Consider the following 21,228-nt stretch of genomic DNA (forward strand, 5'->3'; position numbering starts at 1 on the left):
GGACTCAAGGATGATGGCAGACAAGACAAGGGAGCATGGCATTTAGCTTGCTCAGTTACAATTATTCATTACTTTTTAAAAAAGATTTTTTAAAAATTTTTATTGGAAAGTCAAATACACAGAGAGGAGGAGGAGAGACAGAGATGGTTCACTCCCCAAGCAGCCGCAGCGGCTGAAGCTGAACCAGGAGCTCTTCTGGGTCTCCCACACAGATGCAGGGTCCCAAGGCTTTGGGCCGTCCTCAGCTGCTTTCCCAGGCCACAGGCAGGGAGCTGGATGGGAAGTGGAGCAGCCAGGATTAGAACTGATGCCCATATGGGATCCCAGGAGTGCAAGGTGAGGACTTTAACCATTACATTATCGTGCTGGGCCCTCAATTACTCATTACTTAAAAATATATATTTATTTATTTTTATTGGAATGGCATATTTATGGAGAGAAAAAGGAACAGAAAGATCTTCTGTCTGCTGATTCACTCCCCAAATAACTGCAACAGCTGGAACTGAGCCAATCTGAAGCCAGGAGCCAGGAGCTTCTTCTTGGTCTCCCATGTGGGTTCAGGATCCTAAGGACTTGAGCCATCCTCTGCTGCTTTCCCCGGGCATATTATCAGGGAGCTGAATGGGAAGTGGAGCTGCTGGGACACAAACCGGTGCTTCTGTGGGATGCTGGCACTTACAGGAGGAGGATTAGCTAATTGAGTCATTGTGCTGGGCTATTTACTACTTTTTTTTTTTCTTAAACACTTGAGAATGTGTGTTCAAGTTTCAGTTCTGGCTCCTGAGTCCAACTTCATGCTAACGCACACCCTGGGAAGCAGCAGTGATGTTGGCTCAAGTCCCTGGGTCTCTGCCACCCATGTGGGCAAACTGGACTGTTCCTGGCCTCTGCACTCCACACCACAGCCTGCATCTGGGGAGTAGCCCAGCAGATAGCACTTCTCTCTGTTTCTCTGTCTCATAAGTTTGTCTAAAAATGAAATTAAAAGATATTTATGGGCTAAGGTTCTTCCTGTTTTACCACCAGCATCTCATATGGGCTCAGGCTCCACTCCTGGCTAGGTTCCACTTCCCATCTATAGTGCCCTGCTAATGCGTCCGGGGAAAGCAGCAGAGGATGGCCCATGTCCTGGGAACCCTGCATCTGTGTCGTTGGAGACCTTGAAGGAGCTCCTGATTCCTGGTTTTGGATCTGCCCAGCTCTGGCCATCGCGGCCATTTGGGGAATGAGCTATCTCTTTAATGTCTGTAAAAATCTGCCTTTCAAATAAAAATAAATTTCAAAAAAGAGACATTTATATATTTTTAATTAACTTGTACATTTGTGCCGGGCGCAATGCAGTTTTTCTCCCACACATGCACACAGTGCAAACGGATAATAATAAAAAAAAAAAATCAGGCAGTTAGCTTATCCATCTCCTCCTCTACTCTGTCTTGGAGCCCATTAGCGCCTCTTGTCCAGCTGGCTCGCTGCGATGATTCATTCCGTTTCCCTAGAGACTTTTCCCCAGGAGAAGTGGGTCCCCACCATCCCCATTCTGGGTCCCAAGTTTTCTTCTCCTTCAGCAGTGCCTGGAACAATCCCTCCTTCCCTTAGGGGACGCCACCAGGATGTATTCTGCACCTACTACGTGCCAGGCACGACTTGGGTTCGAGCCCAGGTCGCAGACTCCGAAGAGTCTGGGGTCCTGGCGGGTTGGCGGGGATCCCGGCGGGTCGGGTGTGGCCCCGGAGGGTCGGCCCACAGTGGGCCTGCCTTCCTGGGGGTCACCGCTCAGCCCTCCGCTCACGCACACAGTAGGCGTTTGCAGAGCTCCGCGCGCCGCGCCCCGCCCCGCCCCTCCCCCGCTCCGCCCCTCCCCCGCTCCAGGAAGTTGCGGGGGCTCCAGCCGCCCGGCCGGCCTCGATGCATTCTGGGAAAGCAGCAGCACCAGGTCCAAGATGGCGGCCAGCAGGAGGCTGATGAAGGTAAATCCATTCTCCGGCGCCGGCGGGGCGGGGGAACGGCGTCCCGGACCCTCGGCCCCTCGCGGCGGCGGCCGAGGTTCCTCGAGAGTCGGATAGAGGACGTGAGGGGCGTCCCTCCCCGGCTTCCTGCCCTGCGAGGCCTCCGCCGCCTCCCCTTTCCCGGTCGCTCGCGGCTTGTGGGAGGTAACGGGGACGCCTAGGCCGCAGGCTGGGCGGGAGCGCCAGGCCGCGCCGGGAGCCGCCGCCGACCCTTTGGCTTGTGGCCCCTTTGGGCCTACGGAGCTCGGCACGGATCCCCCAGTTCCTCAACCCCCGATTCCCGGCCCCTCGCGGACGGAGGTCGCGGCTGGGCTTGCTGTGTGTGTGTGTGTGTGTGTGTGTGTGTGTGTGCGCGCGCGCGCGGGGTGGGGTGGGCGGAGGCGCCGCGGCTCATGGCGGGTGCCGGGCTGGAGGCCCCAAAAAACTGGGGCGCTGGCTCGCTGGGCCGAGCTCCCCAAGCGCCCGGAGCTCCCCGAGGCCGCGAGCCGCAACGCTCCACAAGGCTCCAGGAAGAGCCCAGCCCGCCACCGCCGAGAAGCCGGTTGGAGGGAGGGAGACCCGGGGAAGGAAGGAGAAGCGGCCGGGCTGCCAAAGTTTTAAGTTTCTGGTTGTTGCCGGTGAAAGACTGCACGAACTGTCGCCTTGGAAAGACCTGCAGAGTCACACAAACGGGCAAGTTCCAACTCCAGGAAGGCGTGGGGTCGGGCCCGGTCGCCGGCGCGGTTCTCTCTCTCCACCACTTAGTCATCCCAACCCTTCCCCTTCCTCCTCCTTCCCCCTTGAAACAAAGTGACATTTTTCTTGGGGATGGGGAGGCTCGCCTGAGTGGTAGTGGAGAGGAGAGGAGGGAGTTGGGTTTCAGTTGTTGGAGTCCAAGTTCATAAAAAAAAAAAAAAAGAAAGAAAAAAACGAACTTGGATTCCCCGTATACTTTTGACTCTTGAATGCAGCGGTAACCTGCTGGCCAGGTGGCTCGCAGGTGCAAAATAAGCTAAATAAGCTGTAGTTTCTTTCTTGCCCCATGAATCTGCTGACTCCCTTCAGCTCCTTCACCCCCATCTCCATCATCTCCCCACCAACGTTTAAGTGGGTGATTTTGGATGCCAGGGTTCCTTGTGCTGGCACCCGGAAATGATTAAACACACACACACACGTAACTGGAAAGGGCAGGGTCGTCCTGGGGTAGAGCCCACGGTTGGTAGAACTAGTTCTTGAACTGGGAGTCTCCTCTGCCCGTTCCTCCCGTCCCCTCTGCCTGAGACAGCTCCATCTTTGGTTGGGCAAGGAAGGGTTAACTTTATACACCTGTTGTGTGAGTAGTGGGTACCCAGGAGCATTCCTCAAACCCTCCATCAGGGCACATGCATGGCCGTGACTCTCAGGTGCCCTGGCAGAGTGTGTGTCTCCCCGCCCCCACCCCACAGTCCCAGAGCACATATTGCATCCTTTCCCTCTTGTTCAAGACCTCTATGGTTTTATTGACCTCAGCAGTTCCTCCTGACCCCTGCTTGGCCTGTGAGGCCCTTCTTGGGCTGCCTGCCAGCCATCTGTTCAGGCCGGCCTCCTGGCCTTTGCCTCCCTGCCTTCCGGTTTCCCCAGCCTTTGCTGTGTGTCATGCTCTATGTCCAGCCTCCCCCTCCTCCCGATAGATGTTATCAGTGAGGACAGTGGGTTTGTCCCAGTTGCCCCAGTTAGCGCGAAAGCTGTCCTGCACCTCAGCTCTGCCTCTGCCCACCCCCCAGCCGGAGCCTCGTGCTCATTGCTGTTCCTGCTGATGGCCGGCTTCTCCCTTGCAGGCCAGCAGCCCTGGGAGACCGCCCTCCAAATGCCCCTCAGCATGAGTTGATTCCTCCTTGTGTGACCACAGTACTCTGTGTTTCTCTTGAATGGCTTTAGTTGTGTCTCTGACTTGTCTCTTCTGCCCTGGGTTCTGAGTTTCTGAAGGACAGGAATCTTGACCTAATTCATCCTGGTGTCACCCAAAGTCAGCACCATTGACCCGCTCTGGAATCCCTGGACTCTCAGGGGCTCTGACAGGGGAATTACTATGGCTTCTAAAAAGAAGAATTTTGTATTAAAAAAAAATTGGGAGTTTATAAAACCATGGGTAATGTTAGCTGAGGACTTATTAAAATGCTGGAGTCTTTACATAAATTCTTACTTTTTAGTGTTCAACATCAGTGCTTTGTCATCTTTATTTTTGCAAATGATGAAACTCTTGAGTTTAGTTGGATGAAGAGCTGGACTAGCATAACAGTGGGGAAGCTCCCTGACTCTGGGTTCTTGCTTCTGCGCGCCTCGGCCCCTTTTCTGAACTCCAGGGCTACATAGAAGAGTAGGTGTAGTTTCTTGAATAATGATGAGAATTCTTCCAGTTCGGTAGGTTATAAGGGTCTGGTGGTCGCCTTTGAGAGTCAGCAGCGTGTAACTTCCATGGTTTAAAAAAAACCCAAAGGAGGGGTGGGTGGTATGGCACTGCAAGTTAAGCCGATGCTGGCATGTGTATTGGAGCACTTGGTCCAAGTTTTGGCTGCTCCGCTTCCGGTGCAGCTTCCTGGTGATGGGCCTGGGAAGGCAGCTGACGATGACCCAAGAATCTGGACCCCTGCCACCCGTGTGGGAGGAACAGACGGAGATCCTGGCTTCAGGCTTGCCTCGGCCTGGTCCAGCTCTGGCTGTTGTGGCCATTTGGTTTGGTTAAGGGGACCAGTGGAGGAGGCTAGACCCCTTTGCCTTTCAAATAAACAAACACATTTTTGAGAAATTTAAAAGTAGAAGTATAATTTTTTTTTAATTTTTAAAAAGTGTTTTATTTAGAAGCCAAGAGTTACAGAGAGACAGATCTTCCATCTGCTGCTTACTTCCCAGGTGGCTGTGACTAGGGCTGGCCTAGGCCCAAGCCAGGAGCTGCTTTGGGGTCTCCCACTTTTGTATCAGGGATCCAAGTACTTGAACCTTCCTCCCCTGCTTTTGCTAAAGCTTTAGGAGGGAGCTGGATCGGAAGTGGAGCAGCTGGGACACAAGCTGGCACTCTGGGGAATGCCAGCATTGCAGGCAGTGGATTGACGTGTCGCACCGCACCTTTAGTGCTGTCCCAGAAATAAAAAATGTTGATGCAGGTTAGTCAGCAGTCTTTCAGTGTATGGAGTGGGAATAACGAAAGGGATTTTTGCTGTTAAAAGATAAAATAGAAGGCCCGGCGCTGTGGCCTAGAAGCTAAAGTCCTCGCCTTGAACACACTGGGATCCTATATGGGCAACGGTTCTAATCCCGGTAGCTCCACTTCCCATCCAGCTCCCTGCTTGTGGCCTGAGAAAGCAGTCAAGGATGGCCCAAAACTTTGGGACCCTGCACCTGTGTGGGAGACCCGGAAGAGGTTCCTGGTTCCCGGCTTCAGATCAGCACAGCACTGGCCGTTGCGGTCACTTGAGTGAACCATCAGATGGAAGATCTTCCTCTCTGTCTCTCCTCCTCTCTGTATATCTGACTTTGTAATAAAAATAAATAAATCTTAAAAAAAAATGGAGTTTAGTTCCTAGAACCATGCCTTGGGCAGAGTAAGCAAACAGATGTTGAATTATCAGATGAGTGACATCTTGAAGAACTTGAGATTTCCTCAAGAAATGTTTTCCAGGACAGCGCAGTGTCAGAGCTATCTTTGGAACAAGGGACTGTCGGTAGATAGTATGAATTACATTATTAGGAGTGGAATGATTTGCATGGATCAGACTGGGAAGTTATTTTAGGCAGAGAGAGTATGCTAGTCTTTAATTTCAGAAACATTTGCCAAAGAGATTAACTTCTTTGAGGACCCTTTTTAGGGATTACAATGTTAATAAAACATTAAGTGTGTTTTAATTTGGAAACAGCTAATTGAGCCATGGTGGCCGTAAACCACTGGCTGTGTTGTGGGGGTGGAGTGTTGGGGCAGAAATAGATACAGAGGCCAAAGAGGAGGCTGAGCGTGTCCCCTGGGAGCTGGGGGCCTTGTGTTCTCTGCAGCCTCCTGTGCCCGCGTTCCCCCAGGGCCCTGACGGTGAGGAGCATCTCCGGAGGACTGTGCAAGAAGGATGGTTAGTGTTTTATTAATTGCTGTGGCATAACTGCGTAGATAAGAAATTGGGATTTGTAGCATCCTTTTAATGCTGTTTAATGTTCTCTCAGAGCTTCGTATTGGCATAGGTAGTCTTTAATCACACGTGAGTTGGAAGAATTGGGTAAGTCACGCGTCATTCCTAGGAAGTCGTTGTGATAAGGGATGGGCCAATTTGCTCTTTAGTACAGGCTTTTTTTTTTTTTTTAACATTTATTTTTATTGTAAAGTCAGATATATAGAGAGGAAGATCTTCCATCTGATGATTCACTCCCCAAGTGGCTGCAACTGCCAGAGCTGAGCCAATCCAAAACCAGGAGCCAGGATCCTTCTCCAGGTCTCCCACACAGCTGCAGGGTCCCAAGGCTTTGGGCCGTCCTCGACTACTTTCCCGGGCCACAGGCAGGGAGCTGGATGGGAAGCGGGGCTGCTGAGATTAGAACTGGTGCCCATATGGGATCCCCAGTATGTTCAAGGCATGGACTTAAGCTGCTAGGCTACTGCGCCGGCCCCAGGAATTTTACATTTGATGATCTGCAGTGTAAGTGGCCAGATTCCATTTCAGGAATAGTTTTGGGGTTTAGGGAACTGAGAAAAGCATTGCATGTTTCCCTCCAAATTCATGCATTCCTCTAAGTTGGGACTTGTTCAGATTTCCTTAATGATGCTGCTTATGAACATTTCTTTATCAAAAGAGAATTTTGGGTAGCCTGGCATACTAGTGTAGCTGGTTAAGCTGCCAATGGCAGTGCCAGCTTGTAGGCACCAGTTTGTGTTTTCCCTGCTGCGTTTCCAACCCAGCTACTAGCTAATGCAGATGAAGCCCAGCTACTTGAATCACAGTATCCATGTCGGAGACCCAGATGAATTCCTGGATTTGGCCTGATTATAGCTCTGGCCGTTTGGGAAGTGAACCAGCGAATGGGAGATCTTTTGGCTTTGTCTTTCCCTTGCTCTCTAGTGCTGCCTTCTAAATAAGTAAATATATCTTTTAAAAAAGATTTTAAAATTTTTACTGGAATGTCATTTACAGAAAGAAGCAGAGACAGAGAGGAAGATTGTCCATCTGCTGGTTCACTCCCCAAGTGACCCCAATGGCTAGAGCTGAGTCAGCATGAAGCCAGGAGCTTCTTGCATGTTTCCCATGCAGGTGTAGAGCCCCAAGGCTTTGGGCCGTCCTTTACTGCCTCCCCAGGCTACAAGCAGGGAGCCAGAAGGAAGCAGAGAAGCTGGGATACAAATTGGTGCCCATATGGGATCCTGGCACATGCAAGACGAGGAATTTAGCCACTAGCCTACCATGCTGGGCCCAGTAAATATATCTTTAAAAAGAAGGAGAATTAAGGTCTGGTGCTGAAGCCCAGCAGATAGTCTGAGTGTCAGCGACTGGATGAGGCTTAGTTTGAATCCCAGCTGCTCTACATCCAAACCAGCTCCCTGCTTGTAGCCTGGGAAGGCAACAGGAGAGATGGGTCTGAGTACCTGAGCCTCTTGCCGCCCAGGTGGGAGACCCAGGGAGCATTTCAGCTCAGCCTGACCCACCTCGGCCATTGGAGAGTGAACCAATGGATGAAATGTATGTCAATCTCTGCTTTGTCTCTCCCTGTCTCTGTTTCAAATAAATCTTTAAAAAGGATAATTGAGACAGAAACTGGACAGGCGTATTCCCAACTGCCGGCAGCATTTGAGACCCTTCTTAAAGATACGTACTGGCACAGAGCGCTTGTCTCAGGTCCTAGGCCTTTTCCGACCTTGCTACAGCCCTTAAGAGGTTATTGATTTTGCTTTTATTAAGCCAGGTCACTTGAAATTTTTCATAAATGTTCAAGAGGCGTTTCTGGGCTTTTGCTTCAGCGGTAAATTAGGCATTGACAAGTTGAACATAGCAGCGTCACTCCTGCACCCAAACTCTGCTCTGCAGTCCCTGCCTGCCCCCAGCAGTTCTTGGGGTGACGCACACACCTGTAGGCTTCTAAGTCTAAATAAGCCCATTGGTGACCCTGCAGGGTCCTCACTGCTGCCTTCACTGACTTGGTGGGTGGTCTGGTGGTTCCTCCCAGCTGCCCTAGGGGAAGCCTGGGGAATCCTCTGGGGAAGCCTGACTGAGCCCTCCCTGTGGGCCCTCCCTCTGCACTGCTGCTCTTCTGTCTGGAGGGGACACCTGCCTGATTTCCCTCACCAGTCCTCTTGGGCAGCTCACCTCCTGCGTCCTACATGCCTGGGCCTCGGTGTGTGCAGAGCCAAATGCACCAGGGCGGGCCTGAGGCTGACTGCGCATGCTCTTTTTCTTGCACATGGGAGAGATCTCCCATCCACTGTCTGTCTCACTGTCTCACTGTCCCCAGGGCCCACCACTGGCAGGGCAAGGTCAGGGAAGCAGGAGCCTGGTCCTGCATCAAGGTCTTCCACATGGGGAGCAGGCACTCAGTGGAGACCTGGACTATTGTCTACAGTTCTGCCAGGCACACCTGCAGGAAGCAGAGGTGCCCAGCTGGTTACAGGCGGGATGGCATTGCAAACGGTGGCTTCGTGTGCTGTGCCACAGCACCTCTTCCTGCCCCCCATGTGTGTCTGAGGTCTGAGCTCAGCAGTCCTTTTCTCGCACTTGCCTGTGAATGTGAACATAGTGTGTACTGCACATTCTGGGTCTCTCAGTGGATTTTTCCTGTCCCATCCCTGGAAAGTGACTCCTGGTCCTTTAGGACTCGGTGAAAAAGCCAAGGAAGCCTGCTCTGCCCAGCATGCTGAGGGAGGGCAGAAGGCCCTGAGGCGTAGAGAAGCGGGTGGGCTTTGGCCTGGCTGGTCAGCTGTGAGTGGGCTTCAGTGGGTGGGGACAAAAGGGCCCTGGTGGCCAGTGAGGCTGAGTCTCTCATTCCCTGGGTGATTGCGCAGCAGCTCTGAGTAATGACCTGAGGAGCCCCAAAACAGTAGCCGATGGCCAGCTTCTGCCCTTGTGCCGTCCCTTTCCTGGGTCTCAGTGAGGCTAATCCCAAGGTGCTCTGCAGGAGCACTGGGGAGCTGGCCTGGTTTTTGCCCAGGCTGGCGTGGCAGCATACCTGGCTGCTCCAGAACGAGGCGTTCCTCTGGGGGTCGGCCCCAGAGGAGCTGTCTCTCGGAGGAGAAAAGGGCAGAACTGCCCTGCAGTTGTGAAGGAGAGGCGGCAGGCCCGTGTGTCCGCTGTGGCCAGCCCAGCCTTCTGGGCAGGGGGCACAGAGAGGAAGAGGGAGCTTTCTGTTCAGGCAGGGCTAGTAAGAGCTCGCATCTGCAGTCTGACACCTGGGCCAACCGTGACTTAACAGGGTGACTCTGGATGAGTTGCTTACTGTCTCTGCTCTAGCTACTTCATCCGTGCGTGAGGGCTAAGTGATCCAGTAGTCCTTAGCAGAGTACTGGGCATCCACCAGATGGGAGGTGCTAGGCGTGGACAAGATGCGTCCACAAGCGGGGGAAGTGATGGCAGATGATGCTGAGAGGTACTCTGTCAGGGTGGCTGTGGCATCACTGCTGTGGCAAGGCCCTGAACACACCTGCTGTGTGGGTGTTTTCTGGTTTAAAAATACTTCGGGAGCCACTGTTGTGGTGTAACTGGCCAGGCTGCGTGCCATGCTGACATCCCATGTGGGCGCTGGTTTGTGTCCTGGCTGCTGCACTTCTGCTGCTTCCTGCCGATGGCCTGGGAAAAGCAGAGAAACATGGCCCAGTGTTTGGGTCCCTGCTACCCATATGGGAGACCTGGGTAAAGCTCCTGCCTTCCCTGACCAATTGTTGGCTCTTGTAGCCAGCAGGGGAGTAAACCAGCAGATACAATATCTCCCTCCCTCCCCCTCCCCCTCCCCCCCGCTCTCTTCCCCCACTCCTTCTCCCCCCCTCCTTATCTCCCTCTTTAGCCTTCCTCCCTCCTTCCTCCTCTTCCCTCCTTCCTCCTCTTCCCTCCTTCTTCCTCCCCTCCCCTTCTTTCCGTCGCTCCATCTCCCCCTCCCCCCTCCATCACTAACTCTTTCATAAAATTTTCCCCAAATGCTTCAGGATTTCACCCCCTTGTGTTTCTTCCTGTCCTGGTGTAGTGATGGTCATGGTGCCCCAAGTGTCACAGGTGCCATGGAAAACACCTGAAGGTACCAAGCTAGGGTGGAAGGAGGTTTGATGAGGAGGAGTCTTGATCAAGTAGTTGCAGTCTCAGAAATAATGTCGCTGTGCTTTGTCTTCTCTTTCAGCCTTGAAACAGAACAGTTGCTCTTGGTGGATAAACCAGGCCTTTGCTGCGCAGTGTAGATTTCTAGAACTGCCAGGGAGCCTGGATGGCGAGGTGCCAGATGTTCCTGCCCCGGGTCACACTCCTGCTGTTGGCATGGTTCTCATGGTTTTTCTGGTGTTTCGGGATCGAGGGGTAGAGGGTTCCTAGCCGATTGGATGGCTCCTTGGGTTTTGTCTTTTAGCAGCTCCAGGTTTCTGTGTCGATTGCAGTTTACTGCCCTCTCTTGCCCTTTGGCATAATTGAGTAGAGGAGGAAACTCTTGGCAGCCCCGGTGGTCTGTCAAAGCCTGGGCCCCTGGTGGCGCTCCATGGTGCTGAGAGGGTGCGCCCTGGCCCTGGCACCGTGGATAGCCTCCACATCCTCTCTGCAGTGGTTTTTCAACATCTGCTTCACCCGTCCCACGCACGGAGAGCTGAGCTTACAGGAGGGACGCCGCGTGTTTGGCACAGGCAGTTGGCATATGGTTGCGTGTCCCGCATGAGGTTTTGTGTCTTTGGTTCTGTTGTGGGTGGATTTGAAGACCACCCCCCCCCCAACCTTGCAGCTCCTTGAGCTCTGTGTCTGGTGGGGGGCGCTGGCGTGCCGTGCAGTGGAGACTGCAACTCCTGTGCGAGGAGCTGTAAGCCTCTGCTGTGGAGTCTCTTGAGCGTGTCCTTGTCTGGTGACCTGGAGGAGCAGTGTGCATAGTGGAATGGCAGGGTCTCGGGGTCTGCTGTTGATCTGCCTTTGACTCCTCTGTGGTGTCAGCTTCAGCCTTGGTGTCCTGATTGCTGGGATGATCAGAGAAGCCCACTGAGTGACGAGGGGGCAGTGTGAGCTAGCCTGTTGCGACTTGCGGACAGAGACAGGACGGTGCTAGGACGAGGCTTGACTGAGGCTGAATTGATTGTGGGCCTGGCTCTGATGGCTCAGGTGCAGACATGCAGAGTGTTGGATTGTGTTAGAGTTAGGGTTTAGCATCAGCAGCAGCAGGTGCGGCCTGTAAGCACGCAAAGTTTACATTTCTGAGAAAGTTAGTTGTTTTGACAGCCACGCAAAAGCAGGGAACAGTTGTTTCAAATTGTTATTTCTTTCAAAATACAATAATTATTGAGCTTTGGATCTCTTCTGATTTAATCAGTGCCAACACAAAACACACAAAAATGTGGCCCTAAACAGATATTTTTTTCCCTTAGTTTCTGTAGTTAACTTGTTGCCCAAACAGAAGGAAAACAGCCAGGAGAGTTCCATGTCCTAAAGTAGTTGTTTTGTTGAACTGGCCCAGGTTATTAGCACCCTGCTGGTTGTGGAGCTGCTATTTGAGAGTGGCACTATACTTAGGGGTGGGTTGTGTGACTTTGCCTCAGATGCCTGCCCCGCCTGCCAGGTTTGGACAGGAGGCCAGCAGCATTCCTTGCCCAGCGCAGAAGCTTGACAGCCGGCAAGAGTTAAGGCAGGCAGTGCGTTCACACACCGCATTCTCACCAGGAAGTGATGTGGTGTAGGCTCAGGCCTCCCAGGATGCAGGACGGGAAGGGAAGCAGTACCTGCGTGTCCCATTCCCAGAGGACATGTCAGCCACTGGAGCCCCCTGCTTTGAACGCCTGACATGCTTGCAAAAGAGCAGTTCTGGTTCTGCTCCTGTCCTGGCTGTCCTGTGCAAGGTCTGGTGATTTGCCGACTGCAGAAATGAGGCCAGTGAGCCTGACGGGCGCACGTTGGGGCGTGGCGAGACTCCGGTTACATCACATGTCGTCATCAGCCGCTCCTCCAGCCCCTTCCTTACCTGACTTCTCTGTGCTTCTGCTTCCTGTTGGGATTCAGAAGATGATGACCTCAAACGGATTCCCTCAGGAGGAGTCACTGGCTGCTGAGAGCTTGGTGCTAATCACAGCAGCACCGTTTCCTGATTAAGCCCACCTGGACTCCGGTGCAGGCCGTCTGCCTGGGATCTGGGTCGTGCTGCTGAGAAAAGAGGATGGCTGTTGGTGACTTGACCTTGTCTTAGGATCTCAAGAAATGTGAAAACAGCATGGAAAGGTATGAAAGGCACATGAATTGACTCCCTATGAAGTAGGCCAGGTATTTTCCAAAGAATGGGCCTGGCATGGTAGCCTAGTGACTAAAGTCCTTGCGTTGCAAAAGCTGGGATATAATATGGGTACCAGTTTGTATCTCAGCAATCATGCTTTCCCATCCAGTTCCGTGCTTGTGGCCTGGAAAGCAGCTGAGGATGGACCAAAGCCTTGGGACCCTGCACCTGCTTGGGAGACCTGGAAGAGGCTCTGGGCTGGCTATGGATTGGCTTAGCCCTAGCTTTTGCAGCCACTTGGGGAGTGAATCAGCAGAGAGATCTTCCTCTTGGTATATCTGCCACTCCAATAAAAATAAATTCAAAAATAAAAACAAAAATTAATTTAAAAAGAGGGCCCAGTGTGGAAGCCTAGTGGTTAAAGTCTTTACCCTGTAAGCGATAGGATCCGATATGGGTGCTGGTTCGTGTCCTGGTAGCCCCACTTCCCATTGAATTCCCTGCCTGTAGTCTGGGAAAGCAGTGGAGGATGACCCTGCACTTGTGTGGGAGACTCGGAAGAAACTCCTGGCTCTTAGCTTCAGATCGACTCAGCTCCAGCTGTTGTGGCCACTTGGGGAGTGAATCATTGCATGGAATATCTTCCTCTCCTTCTCCTGTCTATATCTGACTTTCCAATAAAACTAAATCTTTAGGGCCTTGTGTGGTGTTCTAGCAGCTAAAGTCCTCACCTTGAACATGCCGGGATCCCATATGGATGCTGGTTCTAATCCCGGCAGCTCCACTTCCCATCCAGCTCCCTGCCTGTGGCCTGGGAAAGCAATAGAGGATGGCCCAAAGCCTTGGGACCCTGCACCTGTGTGGGAGACCCGGAAGAGGTTCCTGTTTTGATCAGTGCAGCTCCAGCCGTTGCAGCCATTTGTGAGGTGGGCCAGTGGGCAGAAGATCTTACTGTCTCTTCTGTATAAATCTGACTTGCCAATAAAAATTATAAGTCTTTTTAAAAATTTGGTTTTTTAAAGATTTATTTATTTTTAAAAATTTTTTAATTGGAAAGCCAGATGTACAGAGAGGAGAAGAGACAATGAGGAAGATCTTCAGTCCGATGATTTGCTCCCCGAGTGACCACAATGGCTGTACCGATCCGAAGCCAGGAGCCAGGAACTTCCTTCGTGTCCCACCTGGGTACAGGAACCCAAGGCTTTGGGCCGTCCTCGACTGTTTTCCCAGGCCACAAGCAGGGAGCTGGATGGGAAGTGGGGCCGCCGGGATTAAAACAGGCATCCATATGGGATCCCGGCGCGTTCAAGGCGAGGACTTTAGCCACTACGCTATCACATCGGGACCAATTAAAATAAATCTTTATAAAATTATCTATGTGGAAAACAGTGTGGAGAGCAGGAAAGACAGATCTTTGGCTCCAGTCTTCGGATCAACTCAGCTCTGGCCACTGCAGCCCCTTGGGGAGAGAACCAGTGGATGGAGGATCTTCTCTGTGGATCTGCCTTTGCAATAGAAATGAATGAATTTTTTTTTGTTATTATATTTTTGACAATCTTTACATAGTTAATTAGGGTAAAAAGGTGCAATGGCTATAGGAAAGTGGGTAAGACTGTTATTTCCACATTGTTTCCTTCATGTGTCTGAGGTAAAGGGGTATTTTAAGGGAGAAGTCCCACCCAGTCTCCCACCCATCCCAGGTCCCGGATGTGGGGCACGCTGCGAGATTCTTGCTCAAATGGTTTTGATAGTTTACCGGCTTTGATTTGCTGCCAGTCTTGCCACTCCAAGCACGATGAGGTTGTTGAAGAATCCACTGATTGACATAGTCCGTCATAGAGTCTCCGTTTGCCCAGTAAGAAATGAATGAATCTTGGTGAGGAAAAATGCCAGGCGTGTTAGCAGGAAGCTGGATTGGAAGTGGAACAGCCAAAACTCAAATTGGCAGTCATGGAATATGGGCACTGCATACTGCAGCTTAATGTACTAGGGTGTGTGAGAGAAAGAGAGAGAGAGAGTGTGTGTATGTGTGTGTGTGAGAGAGAGAGAGATGGACCCTCAGTTCTGTGGTGAGTAAACTAAGCCTCTATATGTGGTGCTGGCATCCTATATTGGCACCAGTTTGAGTTGTGGTTCCTCTACTTCTGATTCAGCTCCCAGCTCATGGCCTGGGATAGCAGGGGGAAGATGGCCCAAGTGCTTGGGTCCCTGCACCGTCATCGGAGACCCAGAAAAAGTTTCTGGCTCCCAACTTTGGGCTGGCCAAGTTCTGCCTATTGCAGCCGTTTGGGAGTGAGCTAGTGGAGTGAAGGTCTCGGTAACTGTCTCGGGATCTACTTTTTTCAAAAGGAAGATTATGTATACATAGCAGGAAAGACAGGGGTTTTTCCATCCTCTGGTTCACTCCCCCAAACGGTTCTGATGGCCAAAGCTGAGCTAATTTGAGGCCAGGAGCTGCTCCTGGGTCTCTGATGTGGCTTCAAGGCCCAATGCCTCGGCCTGTCCTCTTCTTTCCCAGGTCGTTAGCAGGAGCTGGATTGGAAAAGGAGCAGCTGGGACACTAACCGGCGTCCATAGACTTTGCTGGCCTTTTTGCTAATCCAGAGTGCTGGGCACGCTCGGTTGGCGTCTGCTTGCCTGTCTGCTCTTCAGCCTGGGGGCACCAGGCACCATGGGCCAGAGCCAGGGCCCAGCTCTGCTGCTGACTGTTGGCAGAGCTGCTAGATGGGGCCCCTTGGCTGGATTCAGAAGCAACCTCATGTTTAGGACTTTGTTCAGTTGCCTCTGTACTGCCTGCCCTGGGTAAGGAGCGGGTGAGCTGGCTGGGTGTGCACGCCTTGGAGCTCTCCTCAGCTGTCAGCATTGCGCCACCTGCCTAGAGCAGCTGACCTGGAGCCGCCTCCTGTTCTGAGCGGAACCGAGATAAGCCTTTGTGGGAGCGTTTTGTAAGTTCCTGCTTGCTTGGCTTTTGTCTTCCTGGTTCTTGTGGAGCTGGGTCCCTCTTGGAGGTTTCATTTGTTGAGTCCTTCTATCATTTGTTAATGTCCCTTTTAATTCAAACTCTGAATTTCTATGATTTTCCCACCTTCCTTCCCCAGTTCTTTGTCCGCAAGGCAAAGCTTTGCTCAGGGGTTTGCCGTGTAGGACTCTGTGTCATCTTAGTTTTGGGATCTCAGCTCTCACCCGGGATCAGTGGAGTCGATGTCCTTCAGTTGTTTTCTGTGGTGGAGGCGTGATTGGCATTTTTAGGCTGGACGGTTCTTGCTCACAGTGCTGACTTGTGCAATGCAGGACTTTTAGCGGCCTGACCGCTGTTCGGGCTTGTGGCTGCCAACTGGGGCTCTAGAGAACACTGGGAAATTGGGTGGGGTGGGATCGGCGTGCCTGACCTCTGTCTGACAGACAGGGCTCGGGCCACTCAAGTGTGGGGTGCTTCCTCAGCTGGTCGGCTACAAACTAGTGAGAAACGCTCTGCCTCACCGAGGGCCGGTTTTATTAGTTGGTTTCATTTTTTTCTCTCTCTTCTTACAATCTGTTCTTGGTTCAAATTGTGCGGCGGGGGAGAGTGTGCTTTGACGGAGCAGGGTAAATTGAGATGGTTATCTGAAGTCCCCCAGCCGTTGTGAGCAATAGTTTTTGCTGCTGTGTTACAGTTGGACTCACCTTGCTGTATTTTTGTTATTCTTGTGAACTTCACACTGTCATGTCACCCAGACTTTGTATTACTGGCATGTGGATTTATGGATGCTATAAGATATACTTAGTGGTTTTAGTTTTTGCTCTTTTTTTTTTTTTTTTTTTTAAAGATTGATTTGAAAGAGTTATGAAGAAAGCTTCTGGTTCGCTCCACAGATAACCACAACAGCCAGGGCTGGGCCAGAGCGGTCAGCAGCTGCTTCTGCGCCATCTCCTACTTGGGGCCAGGGGCCCAAGCACTTGGGCTGTCCTCTGCTGCTTTCCCAGGCGCATTCATTTGCAGGGTGCTAGCTGGACCAGACAGGCAGCAGCTTTATCTCCTGTGGCACAGATGCCAGTTCCTATTCAGATTTTCTAAAGGGTTTATTTATTATTTGGAAGGCCCACCATTACACAGAGAAAGAGAAATATCTTCCATCTGCTGGTTCACTCTCAGGATTATCATAAGCAGAGCTAAGCCAGGCCGAAGCTGGGACCCCAGGGTGCTACATGGTCCTACATGGGTGGCAGGGGCCCAAGCACTTGAACAGTCTTCTGCTGCTTCCCAGGGTGCATCAGCAAGGATCCGGTTGAGAAAAAGAACAACCAGGACTCAAACTGCTGCTCTGCTGTGGGATGCTGTATTGCAGATGCCAGCATAAACTTGTGTCAGCTGTCTATTTAGATTTTCTTTTTTTAAGATTTATTTTATTTTTATTGGAAAGGCAGATATACAGAGAGGAGAGAAGGAGAGGAAGATCTTCCATTCAATGATTCACTCCCGAAGCGGCCTCAACGGCTGGAGCCAACCTGATCCAGAGCCAGGAGCCCAGAGCCTCTTCCGGGTCTCTCACGTGCATGCAGGGTCCCAAGGCTTTGGGCCGTCCTCGACTGCTTTCCCAGGCCACAAGCAGGGAGCTGGATGGGAAGCGGAGCCATTGGGATTAGAACCAGCATCCATATGGGATTCTGGTGTATGCAAGGCAAGAACTTCAGTAGCCGCTAGGCTACTGCTAGGCTACTGCTCCGAAAAAAAAAAAAAAAACCCAAAAAAACAATTTTGTTACCTTGTTTGAGAGAAAGAGGAAGAGGGAGTTTCCAGTCATTGGATTTATTGGCTCCTTCCCAAAATGCTTACCATGACCCCTAGCAGGGGCTGGGGACTGGGAACTCCATCCAGGACTTCCCCCGGCTGCCAGGAACCCCGCTTGAGCTGGTACTCCTGCCTTCCAGGGTTCTGCATTAGCAAGGCAGCCCAAGTCGGAAACCAGAACTGGAGTATCTAATTCAGGCACGGACGGGAACGTTTTAATCACCAATTCACTGCTGATGTTTCTTTTTTGATTGGGCAGTTATGTAACACTATCTGGAATATTTTTTCCTGTTTGAATTGGTTTAAGTCATTTTCATTTTAATAGTTTGGTAGCACTGAGGCCTAAAAGAAACTTGTCTTTTGTTCTAGCTAAGTATCTGTGTAGTGTCTTCAGCCCATGACCAAAAACACAGAGTGCAGCTTAAGTCCTGGCTAAGGTGAAGCCAGAGCTTCCAGTGCTCACATCTCATCGTGGAGGGTCGCCTTCCCATCTGGGTCCCTGCCACTCACCTGGGAACCTGGGTGGCATTTGTTTCTCTGTTGCTTCTTCTCCTTGTGTCACTGCATATCAAGTAAATAAGCATAAACAGAAATTTTTACATTAAGGCTGCACGTACTTGTCGGGCCAGAATTTCTGGATGAGTGTGGAAGGCAGGCAGCTAGGACTGATGGCTGTGACACCCTGTGGGAAGAGGGGCGGTGCCTATCCCCTGCCCCAAAGCACCAGTGTGTCCTGACCACCTTTCTGCAGTCTCTCTTCTTGGCCGGATACTCGCAGGCCTGGGAGGAAGCCACTGGGCTGAAGAGGTAGCCCCCAGCTGGGTGGTACCCAGGTTGCATCTGAGATGCGGAGGGTGCTGTAGTGCCCTGGACAGGAGGCTGGGTCTGGCACTGCAGGTGTGAGACAGGGAGGAATGCTGGCCATGCCGGGGTGTGGGTGGTAGGGTGCGGGCTGCACCACCTCGGTTACAACACACTTGCTGCAAGTTCCCCTGCAGTGTCGGGAGAAAGTGAGAGGTGTTGGGCTAGTCCACAGCTGAACACAAAGTGCTGCTGCTTTGGGGTTGAACTGGCACGTGCTGCGTCGGCTGGCAGTTTTGCCAGCAAGGCCTGCTCTGTGACATGACTTCCCATTGTCATCTGCCTCCCTGGGTCTTGTTACTCCCTATTTTGAGGCCGAGGAGACCAAGATCTGTGACAGTGGTGTCACCCCTCCCCACCCCAGTCTGGTACGTTCTGTTCACTGGGTGCCTGTGCTGAGGCCCAGTCCTCTGGCATCACACTTGTAGGGATGGGTAGAGGCGGAGACTCCGTGGGGATGTGTTTCCCCTGGTTGGCTCCTGGTCCCGTTTTGCTCATCTCAGCAGTCTCAGGATCCAGTGCGTGGTCAGCACATGACACAACTTGGTTGAAACAAGTTAGATTCAGGTCAGGTCAGCCCCAGGCACGGGGGCTGAGGGTGCTTCAGCAGACTTGGTGAGTGACCCTGAGAGGAAGTAGTGCGTCTGGGGGAGCACACTCTCCCCATCCTGTTCCGAGATTCATCCTGTTGGGGCAGGAGTGCAGGCAGCACCCCCAGGAGGCACCACTGAAGTGCCACGCCTCCTTAAGCAGGTCGGCAAGCGCTGTCTTGGCCCTTGGTGTGGTTTGAGGGAGTCAGGAGGGATCTTACTATGTGGTGTTTTCCCCTGTTTGACACCCCTTTATGCTTTGTTAATCAACAGGAGCTTGAAGAGATCCGCAAATGTGGAATGAAAAACTTCCGTAACATCCAGGTTGATGAAGCTAATTTATTGACTTGGCAAGGGCTTATTGTTCCTGTGAGTATTGAACACTTCCACTTGTTACCAGCTTGTTCTTGCAGGGGGCATGTGTGCTGCTGGGCTTTTCTCTGCTGCTAAGGAGACCTGTAGTCTAGGCAGCCCTCAGATGCGTATCAGTGGGCGCTGGATCCAGGGGACAAGGCGGAGAGCGTGGCCTTGGCGCTGGAGTGGACTCGCGGCTGTCTAAAGTGGAGTTCCTGAGCTTTCCCAAATCTGCTGTTTCCTGTCTTCCCTGGCTTCGGATGCCTGTTTTGGTTTATCAGGGCAAGGCCTCCCTTGGCATCTCTGGGAGAAGGCCAGGTGGCCCTGCTGGGTCTCTGGCTTTGCCCCTTGGTTTGCTCTGTGTCTCTAACCCGCTGGACAGCTGCATTTCAGGCATTACTCCTGGCATTCTTCAGCATTTGCCCCCTTTGGCTCTGGGCCCCTTTCCTGACTGCTCCCCTTATGCCCACTCCTCTTCTGGCCTTCACCTGTGGTGTCTGCCTGCAGCCCAGCTTCCCCAGCCCAGACTTCTGCCTTCCGCTGGGCTCAGGCTGCTGCGGCTTCTCTTCTCCAGGTTTGGCTCTCCTCACCCTTGCAGAGACCTGTCCTCCATGCCACTCTGATTTGCACTCATTTCTCACCCTCTTGGGAACCTGCGTCACCAGGCACAGGGACCTGCCATCAGCTGTCACTGCGCTGACTTGGCAGGCTGGATGCTGTGGCCCTTGCTTGTCTCTGAGCCCTTGGGCCCTCCAGCCCTTGGCCAGCTGGGCACTGTGCTGCTGCTTCATGCTGCCTCTTGGGCATACGTCCTGTTTTGAACTACCTCCAGTATTACAGACCATTCTGCTGTTGGGAGAACAGCCTCCAGGTCACTGTCTGCATCCCGGCCTGCTCAGAGCTGCCCTGTCCAACCAACCGCGCAGCCTCACAGTGTATCCTTCCAGGCTCCCTGGCTCACAGCCTCCATCCTCGGCCTTCTTCCTGGTCTCCCTTGTCCATCCACGCCACCGTCTGTCTGCCCCACGCTGCACGTAGGGACCTCGGGCCCTTTCCCTGTGCCTGACCCAGTCGTCCCTTGCTGTATGCAGTCTCATATTGGTGGGAGGTTAGCTGCTTTGCTGGAGCAGAGCATACAGTCCTCTTAACTATGCATGAATTTTTGTTTTGTTTTGTTTGTGATAATGGTTTTAGGGTTGTGTTGTTTTTATTTTTTTAACTTCCTGGAACTTGGCCAGCAAATACTACCTATGTACTTTATTTCCATCATCACTTGGATAGCTAAAGAAAGAGTACTCTGTGGTATTGTGCTACATGCTGAAATTTGTTAATTTGAAAGCTTGCTGTCTGATTTTAAAGGTGAATCTTGTAGATTTGAGGTAGTGGGTGGTGGGGTTCAGGCACAGGGTGAGTGGGAAGGTAGGAGCCCAACTGTGACCTCAGCCCTCATCCGTTTTGGGCACCTGTTGCGTGCTGAGCAGAATCGCCTGTCCCTGTTCCAATTGGGGTTTGGTTTCCTGTTTAGAGGAGTGAGCAGTGCAGTCCATGACTCCTTGGCGTGATCAGAATGAGCAGGGTGGTTTGTGGGCTCGAGCGTGGGCAGTGTCAGCCTGCACACTGGTGCTGAGGAGAGATCATTGTCAGGGGACCCTGCCTGGAGCATGCCTCTCATGTCCTGCTGGCAGAGCTTGCTGGGACGGTGGCCTGCAGCGTCATTAAGCCAGGAGTGCTGACTGGCTGGTCTAGCCCCTCTCCTCTTTGCTGAGGTTCCACCCGCGGTAAGCAGTAAGCCTGGCTGACTGTTCTGTCCGCTCCCACCGCCCTGGACTGCCCTCCAGTCTGTTCCTGCGTGCTTGCCCTCTGCGTTGTAGGAACAGCATTTCAGGGATGCGTTCCTCCCCTAGAGCAGCTGTGGCATCCAGGGCAGCTCACCTTCTCTGGGCCGGGTCTTGTACAACCCCAGGGCCTCAGGACTTCCTCCACTGAGCTGGACCACCCTGAGAATCTTGGGTTCACAGGCAGCTGGGGTGGAAGCCAAGTGTCCCGTTTCGCAGCAGGCAATCACTCGGTGAATGCCCTGCCTCAAGTGTCCAGGGGCAGGAGGCACTTCCTGGACTCGCAGTGGTCCCACTGCGTTTGGGTGGCTCAGCTGCTGTCTGCAGTGCAGGGGGAATGTGAGAGACAGTGCTGTGGATTCCACATAGCCTTTACAGCCCAGATTCAGCCATCTGTAGCTCACAAATCCTCAGATCAAAACTGCCTCTGTGCTGATCATGCAGGTTTTCTTGTC

The 21,228-nt window shown here is 52.4% G+C and overlaps 1 protein-coding gene across 2 annotated transcripts in view; it reads left to right on the forward strand.

The window, feature by feature from the left end:
* Window positions 1-1,886: 1,886 nt before the first annotated feature.
* The window catches only part of UBE2L3 (ubiquitin conjugating enzyme E2 L3), a 37,707-nt gene continuing 18,365 nt past the window's right edge, over window positions 1,887-21,228 (forward strand). The window contains exons 1-2 of one of the 2 annotated variants that reach the window (XM_041003483.1): window positions 1,887-1,967; window positions 18,858-18,953. In XM_041003483.1, coding sequence (XP_040859417.1) covers window positions 1,941-1,967; window positions 18,858-18,953 — 123 coding nt within the window. In that variant the 5' untranslated portion in view covers window positions 1,887-1,940. The remainder of the gene's footprint in view (window positions 1,968-18,857; window positions 18,954-21,228) is intronic. The other variant, XM_041003484.1, reaches the window with a different exon arrangement.

The sequence above is a fragment of the Ochotona curzoniae genome, unplaced genomic scaffold (assembly GCF_017591425.1).
Source record: "Ochotona curzoniae isolate NIBS_2020 unplaced genomic scaffold, NIBS_Ocur_1.0 scaffold_274, whole genome shotgun sequence".
Classification (NCBI taxonomy): Eukaryota; Metazoa; Chordata; class Mammalia; order Lagomorpha; family Ochotonidae; genus Ochotona; species Ochotona curzoniae.